The sequence below is a fragment of the Mobula hypostoma genome, chromosome 13, assembly GCF_963921235.1.
Source record: "Mobula hypostoma chromosome 13, sMobHyp1.1, whole genome shotgun sequence".
NCBI lineage: Eukaryota > Metazoa > Chordata > Chondrichthyes > Myliobatiformes > Myliobatidae > Mobula > Mobula hypostoma.
In genome coordinates, this window is record NC_086109.1 from 22,927,340 (window position 1) to 22,941,680 (window position 14,341).

The 14,341-nt window shown below is 43.3% G+C and overlaps 1 protein-coding gene across 2 annotated transcripts in view; it reads right to left on the reverse strand.

The window, feature by feature from the left end:
* Positions 1–13,754, reverse strand: part of LOC134355489 (ataxin-7-like protein 1) — a 55,602-nt gene extending 41,848 nt beyond the window's left edge. For both annotated transcript variants that reach the window (XM_063065448.1, XM_063065446.1), the window contains exon 1: positions 13,632–13,754. In XM_063065448.1, coding sequence (XP_062921518.1) covers positions 13,632–13,734 — 103 coding nt within the window. In that variant the 5' untranslated portion in view covers positions 13,735–13,754. The remainder of the gene's footprint in view (positions 1–13,631) is intronic.
* Between the last annotated feature and the right edge of the window lie 587 nt (positions 13,755–14,341).

Sequence of the window (14,341 nt, forward strand, 5' to 3'; positions counted from 1 at the left end):
ACATTACCTCTTCAGTGAGCAGGGGCAGAAGCTAGTGGGTCCTTGCTTCCCTTGACTATACGCTAAACCAGGGTGTCCTGAATCCAGTTGTTAACCAGTGGAAAATGCTGTTGAGTTTCATGTGTAAATGTCACTACATAGTTGCTCAGACTGTTACATCTTCACAAGATGGTGGTGTGCTCAGGTGCAGTGGCTACTCGGGCTCCAAGCAATGGTGAAATTTCTTATCCTGCGCATCTTTTCTATGACCAGAAAACACTAATCATAAAGAACACTAAAATCTGCAAGTCTACCTTGTTAGCGAGCAAATAATGTAGGTGCTGCACAATTACGGACTTACACAGTGGGTGGGCGCTTGCTCTGTGCCAGGGTCCACTACAGCCACACAGGGAAACAGCCACTCACCCCAACGGTGTCTTCATTGTTGCTGGTGAATTCAATCATACCAACTCAAAAACAGTCCTACCAAAGTCCTATCAGCATGACAGAATATATCAGACCTGGTTTGTAGCTAAGTTCGTGAAGCCTACAAGGTTGCACCCTCACCCCCCAACCTCACTTCAGGGACTCAGACCTCATAACCATTTTGCTAATTCCTGCATACAGATCACTGGTTAAACAAGTCAAACCAGTTCACAGGGTCATCAGAACCTGGCCAAAAGGGACACCTCAATACTGCAGAACTGCAGTATATCCAGGGAGGTGGTTACCTACGATCATCACGTAACATTGATGAATATGCAGGATCGGTAACTGACTACATAGGAAAGTGCATTGATGGTGTTACAGTGATTAAATACTACACTGCCAGGGCAAAGCAGAAACCGCGGCTGACTGCAGAGGTTTGTGCACTGCTCAGGGATCAGGACACTGCCTTCAGATCGAGGGACAGGAAGACCCTAATGTCAGCAGGAGCTGTGCTCTCCCACGCAATCAGGAAGGCAAAGCATGAGTACGCACAGAAAATCCAGACACCTTTGTAACACCAGGAACACACGGCGCATGTGGTAATGTATACAAATCGTAACTGATTGTAAGTCTACCCTGCATGTCAACAACAGTGACACATCCCTTCCTGATGGGTTCAATGCATTCTATACACAATTTGGTGAATTGAATGATGTGACACCAAGGAAAGCACCCTCCCTTCCTGAGGAACAGGCACCTGGTCTGGTCACAGCCAAGGTGAGGAGGACCTTAGCCAGGGTAAACCTGTGCAAAGAGGCAAGACCGCAAAACATACCTGGTCAGGTGCTGAGGGACTATGCAGCCCAGCCAAAATGAGGTCTTAACAGACATCTTTAATATCTCACAGAAATAGTCCACTGTCCCTACAGGCTCAATGCAGCCACCATCAATCTGGTGCCAAGAAAGCAACAGTAACTGGCCTACACGATTACAGCCAGTGGGACTGACTTCAACAAACATGAAATGTTTTGAGCAGCTGCTAATGGATCACATAAAATCCCACCTTCCACCTACATTGGACCTTTCCAGTTCACCTATCGTTCATACTGGTCCACTGATGACACCATAGCCTTGGCCCTCCACTCCCACCCAGAAAACAATGCCTCATATACCAGGATGTTGTTCATTAACTTCAACTTAGAGTTTTACATTATCATCCCTCAGAAGCAGGTGGGTAAACTGTCCACGTTGGGACTCAACACCCTTTTCTGTAACTAGATCTTAAAGTTCTTGACAGAAACACCCCAAGTTGGCAGCAACATCTCAAGCTCAATCATATCGAGCACTGATACTCCCCACGGCTGTGTGCTCAGCCCGCTGCTGTCCACGCTACTGATTCACAACTGCACTGGTAGATTCAGCTCAAACAGCATCACCAAGTTCGCTGATGATACTACAGTGGTTGGCCTCATCAGCAACAATGATGAGTTGTCAGACAGAGAAGGTAGTGAGATCAACAACCTGAGTCTTAATGCGGACAAGACAGAAGAAGTGACTGTGGAATTTGGGAACGTACAGGTTGTCCACTCTCCATTCACATCAATGGCTCTGCCATACAGAGAGTGAAAGGCACTAAATTCCCTGATGTGCACATAACAGATTTTCTAACTTAGTCCCACAACACTTCCTCAGTAGTCAAGAAGGCACACACTTTCTGAGGAGATTGAGACATGCAAGATTCCCCACCCCCATTCTAACAGGAACACTATCAAGAGTGTCCAGTGTGGATGCATTACTGTGTGGTATGGAAGCTGCAAGGCGTCAGAATCAGAATCAGGTTTAATAGTACAGGCACGTGTCATGAAATTTGTTGTTTTGCAACAGCAGTACATTGTAATACACAATAAAAAACTATAAATTACAATAAGTATATAAACAAAATTAATTAAATAAGTAGTACAAAAAGAGAACAAAAAATAAAAGTGAGACAGTGCTCATGGGTTCATTGTCTATTCAGAAATCTGATGGTGGAAGAGAAGAAGCTGTTCTTGACCATTGAGCGCCTGTCTTCAGGCTCCTGTATCTCCTCCTTGATGGCAACAATGAGAAGAGGGTGTGTCCTGCGCAGTGGGGATCCTTAATGATGGACGCCACCTTTTGATGGCATCACCCTTTGAAGGTGTCCTGGATACTGGGGAGGCAACTGCCCATGATGGAGCTGGGTGAGCTTACAGCTTTCTCCAATCCTGGCCAGTGGCCCCTCCACCCTCCATACCAGACAGTGATGCAACCAATTAGAATGTCCTCCAGGGTACATTTGTAAAAAATTGTGAGTGTCTTTGGTAACACACCAAGTCTCCTCAAACTAATAAAATATAGCCACTGTTGTGCCTTCTTTGTAATTGCATCAATATGTTGGGCCCAGGATAGATCTTCAGGATCTTGAAACTACTCACCCTTTCCACTGCTGATCTCCTGATGAAGACTAGTGTGTGTCCCTTGACTTCCCCTTCCTGAAGTCCACAGTCAGTTCCTTGGTCTTACTGACATTTAGTGCAAGATAGTTGTTGCAACACCACTCAACCAGCTGATCCATCTCACTCCTGAGCGCCTCCTCATCACCATCTGAAATTCTGCCAACAGATGTGTCATCGGGAAACTTATAGATTACGCTTGAGCTGTGTCTAGCCACACTGTCATGGGCGTAGAAAAACTAGAGCAGTGGGCTAAGCATGCATCCTTGACGTGTGCCAATGTTGAGTGTCAGCGAGGATATGTTATTTCCCATCGGCACTGTGGTCTCCTGGGGAGGAAGTCAAGGATCCAGTTGGAGAGGAAGGTACAGAGGCCCAGATTTTGGAGTTTGTTGATCAGAACTGAGGGAATGACTGTATTGAATGCTGAGCTGTAATCAATAAACAGCTATTACACACAAATGTTGCTATTGTCCAGCTGATCCAAGGTTGAGTGGAGACTGAAGTTTTCAGTGCTCAACCAGGTACACCATCAGGGCCTGACGCCTTGCAAGGGTTCACCCTCTTGAAAGATGTTCTGACGTTGGCCTCTGAGACAGAGATCACATGGTCACCAGATGCTGCAGGGAGTCTCATATCTGTAGTTTTATCCTCCCTTTCAAAGCAGCATAAAAAGCGTTGAGCTCAACTGGGAGTGAAGCATCACAGCCATTCATGATGTTAGATTTCGCCTCATAGGAGGTAATGGCCTGTTAACCCTGCCAGAGTGGACGTGCATCCAATTCCGTCTCTAACTTCAATCAGAATTGTTTTCTTGCTCTTAAAATAGCTTTCCATAGATTATATCTGAACTTCTTGCATAGTTCTGGATTACTGGTCTTGATGAAGTCAGCGCTCAGCAGACTATGAATCTCCTTTTTCATTCACAGCTTTTGGTTTGGGTACGTCTGGTATGCCCTCGAAGGGATACACTCATTCACACAGGTCTTGATGAAGTCAGTGACAACTGTGGCACATCAACCCTATAGAGGACTGTAAAAACTGCCGAGAGGCTCTTCAGAATCTCCCTCCCCCACTACTTATGACACCTAACTGAAGCGTTGCAGATGAATAGCCCAAAGCATCGTTGAAGATCCCTATACCCATCCGACAATCTATTTGACCCACTACCATCAGGAAGGAGGCACAGGAACATCAGGAATAAGACTGCTAGAATGGGTAACAGCTTCTTTCCTCAGGCTGTGAGACTAATGAATACTCTCCCACCACCAAGGTCTTGTCACTAGGATAGTGAGGTGTTTACTGTTTACCTGTACTGTGCAATACATGTGTTTTGAGTTATATTTTATACACTTATTCATGGTAATATTTTGGTCTATGTGCTGTGTGAGATATATATTCTGTGGGTGTACCATGGTCCAGAGAAACATTGTTTTGTTTGGTTGTATATACCGTTTGTACAGTTGTTGTTCCTCTCCATGCTTGCAGCCCATCGGACTGCAGCCTTCCCACTTCTTTAGCATTTGACTGTTTTTGCATTTACAAGGCTGAATTGCTACGTCAACACTCAACCCTGCACGGATGGAAAGCGTGCAAGGAGCCAGCCGGATTTGAACCCGGGACCAATTGCTTCAAAATCCGGTGCAGATGCTGTTTGTACAGTTAAATGACTAGAAATCTGAACTTGAACTTCAGTTGTACCTTCTCCTCTCTGGACTGCTCCCCTGTGTTTTTTTTTTGATCTACATCAGTGGATATATACTGCCAATTCAATTAGGAATCACTAGGAGTTAGATTGGTTTGATCAGGGTGAATTGTACACTTAAAAGTTGGCAGGCTGGTTTATAGCAGCTAGCTTTTACCAACATAACTGGGCAAAAGGTCAGATTGTGAAAATCAGCACACATGTACTCTGCCATTGAACAACACATACAGTCCAATGGAATAACTGCAAACTGACTGAGAACTCTGCCCATTGATTCACACCAGGTTCCAACAGGTCCTCTAATTTCAATGGAAAGAAATGGCTCTGGAGAGAAGGAGAAACAACATAATTTTCTTTTTATTCAATTTAGCTAATTGTATGTAATTGTTTTTATTGCATTGAAGCATATTTTTAAGTATTTTAAATTACTGTTTGATTTTTAATGAATTTAAAATGCCAGAGACATTCAATCTCATAGACTTTTTTTTACTGCTGGTGAGCCTGGAGACAGGGTTACACTGGTATGCATGGCAATTCTGGGGCAAAGCCAGTTACATTCAGATAAGTAATGAGCTGTGCTGTGCATCGCAGAACCTTTGGGAGATCTGCTCCCAATCAAAGCAACCTTCAAAGGCAGTGACTGAGGAGCCTAGACAGCCTGCCAGCCAGCAGAAGATCTGGCCCATTGCTTTTCCAATTTCATATTGATGGTTGCTGATAAGAACAATACCCAAATAGCACTGGCAGGACAACTGTATGAGAATTCGCATCTGCCAAATTCCACCATAGACGGTCCCAAGCCTGGCTGTGAAAGGAGGGTTGGGCATGGGGCTAGCAACCCCATCCTACAAAACCTCAGTGCTACAGAAACACCAACAGAAGCTCAAAAGACCTCATTCCAGGGAGAGGAAGGATCCTAATATAGAACATAGAATAGTACAGCACGTAACAGACCCTTCGGCCCACAATGTTGTGCCGACCCTCAAACCCTGCCTCCCATATAACCGCCCACCTTAAATTCCTCCATATACCTGTCCAGTAGTCTCTTAAACTTCACTAGTATATCTGCCTCTACCACTGACTCAGGCAGTGCATTCCACGCACCAACCACTCTCTGAGTAAAAAATCTTCCTCTAATATCCCCCTTCAACTTCCCACCCCTTACCTTAAAGCCATGTCCTCTTGTATTGAGCAGCAGTGCCCTGGGGAAGACGTGCTGGCTATCCACTCTATCTATTCCTCTTAATATCTTGTACACCTCTATCATGTCTCCTCTCATCCTCCTTCTCTCCAAAGAGTAAAGCCCTAGCTCCCTTAATCTCTGATCATACTCCATACTCTCTAAACCAGGCAGCATCCTGGTAAATCTCCCCTGTACCCTTTCCAATGCTTCCACATCCTTCCTATAGTGGGGCGACCAGAACTGGACACAGTACTCCAAGTGTGGCCTAACCAGAGTTTTATAGAGCTGCAACATTACATCACGACTCTTAAACTCTATCCCTTGACTTATGAAAGCTAACACCCCATTTCTTAACTACTCTATCTACCTGTGAGGCAACTTCCAGTGATCTGTGGACATGTACCCCCAGATCCCTCTGCTCCTGCACACTACCAAGTATCCTGCCATTTACTTTGTACTACAGCTGGGCTACACCTAGAGACAACTTGCAAGACTGACCCAGGATACAGCCCTCTGACGAGTTGCTGTCGACAGCCTAAGCCCCATTAGGGGTGATGGACTTAAGAAGGGGGAGGGCTGCATCTGCTATTGGAAGACCCCAGCCAAAAATCAGATAGGAAAGAGGGGAAGGATGTGGTTTTTGTTATGTGGACTGTATCAGAAGTTGTGCACAGCAAGATCTTTAAGAGCAGCAGGAGGGAGACCAAATAATCTATTTCAATAATGTTGATCAAGGAACAAATACTGTTCATTGCAACAATGCAAACTGCCTTGTTCCTTGAGATAGTAACAAGGATCTTTAACAGAATGTCAATTTAACAAATAATTCCGCAAAGCCCTCCCTTTTTCTTGTACTGGAAGTACAGCAACTCTGGTTAGTCAGGCCAGCTGCTTATTTGGGACAACTCTTAAAAAACAAAAAATGAATCGAGCAAATAGCCGGGATTCCCTTCCTTTATTTGGGACACAATGCTGCTTAATTAGGAAAGGAGATTGTTAGTGAACAGTTTCTATCTGGATCAGACACCTGCACTTGCATGGCTATTAGACACTACACTGCTTGGAATGAACAGTTTTTAAGGAGCATCAGTTGTGTATACTTGTGTTCAAAATGGCAAGAAACAAGCAGTAAGGCAACACAGAACTGTTTTGCTCACTGTAGTTTCAAGCATTCAGGCCGGAAGTGAAAATGAAACCATTTCACTACTTCAACAAGTTAGGAAGTACAAAAAATTTGAGGTATTGATGATCATCTTGAATGTTAAAATGAAAATGAAGATTTGAAGGATGCAATCATCAAAAATTATATGAAAGCAGTCCATTACCTACACTGGGCACCTATGCTGATTTTGTTCATTTACACTGTAGTAATTTTCATAGTGTTCTAATTTATTATGTATTTCATTTAAATACATAAGTTGTTACTCAGTTAAATGGTAGTTAGTCTTTTTTTATATACCTTTTGAACTATTTCCATGAAACTTCAGCTAATTGGGACAGCTGCTTAATTGGGCCAAAATATACTGGTCCTGATGTGTCCCATTGACCGGAATCGATTGTATCTGCCTACCTTTCATGCTCAAGGCACAGCTAGTCGAGCTTATTGTCATATGCACAGGTATATGTATACACAGGTGCAATGAAAAACTTACTCAAGGCAACCTCACAGGCCAACAGCATCATATAAGGAGCATTTACAAGAAAATATAAATTAAACTATATTTATAAGGAAGAACACAAATAGAAAAACAAAAGTCCATTTTAGTGCTAGGTGACCCTAGCGTTGCTAAACTATCATGATTAGGAATGTGCTGGTTGGTTCAATAACTGAATGGTTGAAAGGAAGTAGTTGTTCTTAAGCCTGATGCTATGGGACTTCAAGCTTCTGTACCTCCTGCTTGATGATAGCAGTGAAAAGATGGCATAGCCTGGATGGAATTCTCTGGAGCGACTCAGGTAAGAGTGTTACCTCCCAAGCCATATCTAATGGTAGATGCTGAATAATCCAGACTATCGGTTTGCATGCTCATCCCTGGTTGCTGCAGTGTCCTGGTAATAGGAAAGTTTCAATCAGAGGTCAAGAAATGCACCATGAGGAAGATATAACAAATTAAATAGAGAAACAGGATCATCACCTGCTGCATTCAGTCACTTCTTGGGGCCAGTCTAAATAGGAAGCTTCAGACATGCCAAATTGTACAGAATTTTGGCTTTGGGAAAAGCCAGTTGGGATTGACTCAAACAAACCCCCACTATTTCAACAGCTGGTGGAAATGCTGCACTTCTTTCAGTTTGCGTAGTAAGGGCTGAATATTTCAAAGAATCACCAGCAATTGGGTCAGTGTTGGCACTTGGTTAGTTAGAGAATGAGACTGATACACAATAGGAAAACGTCTTAAATATAACATATAACTTCCGAACTCCTTAATTCAATGACACCCTGTCAGAGGTGGGCACTTCCTGGGATGGGGTGGCAAAGATTTTCATGTCTATATAACTTTATCAATATTGAGATAACTTACAAACTTCACAAAGTAAAAAACAAATGCAAATATACTTAGCAGGCCAGGCAGCATCGAGACGCTGACTGTTTACTCTTTTCCACAGATGCTGCCTGGCTTGCTGAGTTCCTCCAGCAGTTTATGTGTGTTGCTTTGGATTTCAAGCATCTGCAGATTTTCTTGTGTTTACAAGTATACTTGGCACTCTAGTTATCGCAGCCATTGAATTGCTAGTGGTTGCAAATTCCTCAAAAGGATTAGCAAATGAAGTCACCAGCAGTCAAGGAAAGATTTTAGTCTTTAGTCTGTGGACTAAGAACCACAGCATTAATTCATCCCTTCCAAATTCTCCAATCCTTAGGGGCGCAGTGAGAGTGTTATGCTGTGAAGGATCTGTAGTAAGAGTACAAATCTGTACCTGTCAGTGATAGACCACATTATACAGAGAAAAATAATTGGTCCTAATAGTACTGGAGAGAAACAGGCATAACCATTAATATCACGGTGTTATCTAATGTTATACCCGGACTTTGAGTAATGTATATCATTTGTGGAAGGGTATAAAACTGTATTCTATATTAAAAAGTGGCACAACTATACAATATTCTATCATAATGTCTCACTTGCAGACCCCAGTCAATTTGGCTCAGCGACAACATCTCCTTCACAATCTCCATCAACACAGGTGCGCCACAAGGTTGTGTATTAGCTCCTGCTCTGCTCGCTTTTTTTATTTATGACTGTGTGGCTAAGCACAGCTCCAACACCATATTCAAGATTGCTGATGACACCACTGCTGTGGGCTGAATCAAAGGTGGTGATGAATCAGCATACAGGAGGGAGATTGAAAATTTGGCTGAGTGGTGTCATAACAACAACCTCTCACTCAATGTCAGCAAGGCCAGGGAACTGATTGTAGACTTCAGGAGAGGGAAGTCAGAGGTCCATAAGGCGGTCTTTATCAGAGGTGGAGAGGGTTAGCAAATGTTAAATCCTGTGGGTTACTACTTCAGAGGACCTGCATGCAAGTGCAATTGCGAAGAAGGCACGGTAGTACCTCTATTTCCTTAGGAGTCTGCGGAGATTTGGCATGACATCTTAAACTTTAACAAGCTTCTATAGATGAGTAGTGGAGAGTGTAATGACTGGCTGCATCATGGCCGGGAATGGAAATACCAATGCCTTTGAACAGAAAATCCTACATAAGGTAGTGGATTTGGCCCAGTACAATCCCTCCCAATCACTGAGCACATCTATATGAAACACTGTCGCCAGAAAGCAGCATCCATCGGAGATCCCCACCACCCAGGATCATGCTCTTTTCTTGCCGCTGCCATCAGGTAGAAGGTACAAGTGTCTCAGGAAGCACGCCACCAGGTTCAGGAACAGTTACCACCCCTCAACCATCAGGCCCTTGAACAAAAGGAGAAAACTACACTCACTTGCCCATCCATTGAGATGTTCCCACAACCAACGGGAATCTCATGTCCTCCATATTTACTGCTATTTATTTATATTTGCATCTGCACTGTTTCTTTCTGCCTTCCGGACTCTGGTTGATCCTTCATTGATCCTGTTATAGTTACTACTCTATATATTTGCTGAGTATGCCTGCAGGAAACTGAAATTAATTTCAGGGTTGTACGTGGTGACATATATGTACTTTGATAATAAAATTTACTTAGTCAAAGTATGACAATGACTAATAAGTTTACAAAAATAAAACACAATACCACACCAACATGGGACAGACAAATTCTCAACAGTACTACATCCAGTGTTACATGGTGACACAGCTGTTCTACTACTGTACAGTGACAGACTTGTACCTAACACCGCAGTACTCTAACGCTACAGAGGATCATTAGGTCAATGGTAGTGAGAACAGAATCAGATTAACAGGCTGTGATTTATACCATGCCTTTAAGAGAGTAAAGTGTCTCAAAGTACTTCACAGAGGTATAATCAAACAAATTTAATACCAAACCAAAAAAAGGGTCATGATTATCAAATACTTAAAGAGATAGTTTTTAAAAGGAGCATCTTGAAGAATAATGATAGAAAGACAATGAACTTCAGAGGGAATCCAAAAGCTTAGCGCGTAAATATGTGAAGGCACTGGCAAGGATGGACCAAGAATACGTAACAGAAAGGGAAAATACAGAGGTCGCAAAGAATTGCAGGGCTTACTAAGTAACAATGAAAGGATTACAGGATATGAAAGCAGATTAAAATCAGATTAATTATAAGAAGTAAATATGATTTACTAGACGGGGAAATCAGATGGGAAATGAGCACAAAGTTGTGGAAGTCACTGTCATGAGTGGAGCTGTCTGACTTCTGACAGCAAGTTTATCAGCATTACGAGCTTTAAATAAGAACAATTTCTATTTTTCAGGGGTTGGTTGGCAGAAAGAATGTGGGGGAGGGTTTGTTATGGAGAGAAGGAGAAGGAGATGATAAAGAAACAGTTACCATTAAGAGATGGTTTGGAAAGCGATGGAACTTTCATACCTTAAACAAATAAATGTCAATGCTAATTCAGTGAAGGCTACGCTAATTCATTGGTTTACAGGCTACAGGCCTAAGGATATAAATATTCCTTATTTTATCAACAATATAGTAAGCGTTTGAATCCCTCTCTCCCAAAGCTGTGTTGACTGCCTTTGAAGTCTCAGTTCTACAGGAACCTGAAGTACTTAGAAGGCCACCCTAATATTAAATTAGAATGAAAAACTAACAAGAAAAAACATGTGAACACAAAAAATTCTGCAGATGCTGGAAATCCAGACTAACACACACAAATTCCTTGGAACCTTGTAGTGATTTGAATAAACTTTTAAAGATTTTTCTATTTCTTATTAAGAGCTTTTCTTTCCTTCTACCTTCAGATAGGAAGCATTCATTTGTCTCATCTGAGCCATTGTCCCTTGTTGGGGGACATGATAGCATATCATTCGGTGTAATACTTTACAGTGCCAGTGATCATAATCAGTATTAAATTCCCACCACTGTCTATAAGGAGTTTGTACATTTCCCAGTGACTGTGTGGGTTTCCTCCGAGAGCTCTGGTTTCCTCCCACATTCCAAAGACATACGGGTTAGGGTTAGTAAATTGTGGGCACACTACGTTAGGGCCGGAAATATAGTGGCATATGCAGGCTGTCCCGAGCACATCCTCTGGCTGTGTTGGTCATTGACACAAACAATGCATTTCACTGTATGTTTCTTTGTACATGGGGCAAATCAAGTTAATATTTAATCTTCAGCTGCACGCTTGTTTCAGCAGAGTGGTCCTCTCAGTTTAGAAATACCAAAGACAGCCACAGTAGATGTTTCCATTTGTCCCACACAGACTCAGGATACAATAGTGTCTTCGAGATATGTGTGCCTCAGCTTCACAGCAGGCTGGTTCGCTGAACAATGGCACATCAGGGCCTTTGCTAACAATGCCTGGTACAAACAAGATGCAAATTGGAATTATGGGATACTCTACCTAATACCCAAGGTTCACAAACATGAGAAAGTCTGGAAATCCAAAGCAACACACAAAAAATGCTGGAGGAACTCAGCAGGTCAGACAGTATCTCTGGAAAAGAGTAGATGTTTCGGGTCGAGACCTTCCATCAGGACCGAGCAGAAAAGGGAAAAGAAGCCAGAATAAAAAGGTAGTGAGAGGAGAAAGGGGCTAGAGTGAAGCCAGGTGGTCAAAGGGCTGTAGAAGAATGAATCTGATAGGAGAGAAGAGTGGACAAGAGGAGAAAGGGAAGGAGAAGGGGGCCCAGGGGGAAGTAATGTGTAGGTGAAAAGTAAAAGGCCAGAATGGGGAATAGAGGAAGAGGGGAGGATATTGTTCTTTAGAAGGAGAAATCAATATTCATACCATCTGGTTGGAGAGTACCCAGACAGAATACAAGGTGTTGCTCCTCCACCCTGAGGGTGGCCTTATCCTGGCACAAGAGGAGGCCACAGATCGACACATCAGAATGGGAATCGGAATAATAATGTTTGGCACTGGGAAGTCCCGCTTGTGGTGGATGGTGCAGAGGTGCTCGACAAAGTGGCCCGCCCATGGACTACAGTGTTTAACAAAACAAAGTGTCCAAGTCACAAGAAAATCTCCAGTGACCAATAACATGTCATGAGACATCCCAAAGTGCTTAACAACCAGTGTGTACTTTTAAAATTAATCCTGGGGCAATGAAAGATATTGGGAAGCCAACAGCAAAGTCCCATTATTAGCAAGATGATTACATTTAAACTTAATGACACTACATCCATGATAAGTAGTCAGCGGGACATGATGGGAAAATGAAAAGAATAAGTGAGAGCCACAACCCCATTCTCCAATTCTTTATGATCTTCCCATCTGTGACCAGCCCCCCAGATCAGAAGTCTCAGCACAACTGACCTGATAACAATTAAGAAAAATGTTCCATACTAGCCATTCCACACTGCTCCCAAAACATCCGACTCCAACTCTTAGGCAAAATCCCCTGAGCACATCTTGTCTATCAAATCTATATTATGATTAATATCTTGCAAACTTCAAACAGATCTTTTTTTCCCTTCCTAATTGCAGGAAATACCACATTAACCTGGTTTCCAAGGATTCCCGGTTATTCAAGTAAATTCTTGATACTCCTTTCTAACCATATATAATATTCCATTGGCCAATCAAGGGTTTATACTGCATCACATAACTTCCATTCTCGTGTATCCTCCGCATATAAAAGCCAGAATTCCATTAGGCTTATTGGTGATTTTCTGTATTTCTTCACGTTATTGATACCTGTACATAAACTCCGAAGTCTCTTTGGATCTCCACTGCTCCTATTAATTCACTACTTAAAATATTTACCATTCTCTCTCTCTTGCAAAAGTGGGTGAACTCACATTAGCCGATGTTGAATCATAAATACAGTTTTACCTATTCATTAGACTATCTTGATAACAGAATTACTCGTATATTGTTCAAGATAGAAGCCGTAGGACCTGCAAAAGGTTGGCTTCATTTTTTCAGAAAGACAGTACTTTCAACTGCACAACACTCTCGTCTAGAGTTAGCTTGTATTTTATGGACTGACACTTCACTCCTCAACTTTCACGAGTGTTAATCACAGAAGCATGAATGGTATGCGTTACCCTCAATCGATTTGAAATCACCTACACGGCTTTAGGACCCAGCGGAAGCCCAGATGTCACTACTCACCAGGAGGGCGCTAGGACCCGGCGGCCGCTGTCTGTGTGCGGGAGGAGGCCGGTCACGGGCAGTCCGTTTAAACCAGGCGCTCGCAATCGAACCGTTAAAGACCCCGTGGCCCAACGAGGACCTCCCACCTGATACCGAGCCCACTCACCATCCGACAGCCGCAGAGCCTCAGCCCGCTCGATCCAACTGCTCCAAGACTGGCCCACGAACGCCTCGGGACTCGGGAGCCTGCGCTCCGAGGCCGCCATCATCACACACTGCGCGCTCCCGAGCCGCCATCACCGCGCGCGCTCCCGGCACGCTGCGTTCTCGCGGCGTCGGCGTGTAGGGGGCGGAGCTAGTGGACGGAGGGGCGGGGTTGCTCAGTGGCTGCAGTTCCCGCTCCTTGCCAGCAGGGGGTTTTGGGGGTTGGGGGGCAACTATGCCGCATGTCCCAAAGCGACAGTAGTGGGCGCGCCAGCAGCACCGAAGATCCAGGAAGGCATTTGGTTTATAAAGCATTGGCCATTAATCAGTCTGTTGTCTGCAGTTTCCGGTACCAATGGCAAAACTGGCCAGGTGCATTAGTAAATAAATAAGAATTCTAGCCGAGTAATTAAGACCTCTTTCCCATTTCCTACATTAACTCCGCTGTCTGACCTAGTGAACATTTTGTGTTTTTACCCTACAAAACAGAATCAGGTTTTTTGTCACTCTTATATGATGTGAAATTTATTGTTTCATGGCAGCAGTACAGAGTTCAGAGTATATTTATTATCAAATATGTATACAAATACAACCTTGAGATTCATCTTCTTGCGGGCAGCCATGAAAAAATGAAACACAATAGAATTCACGAAAAACCCCGCAACTCAAACA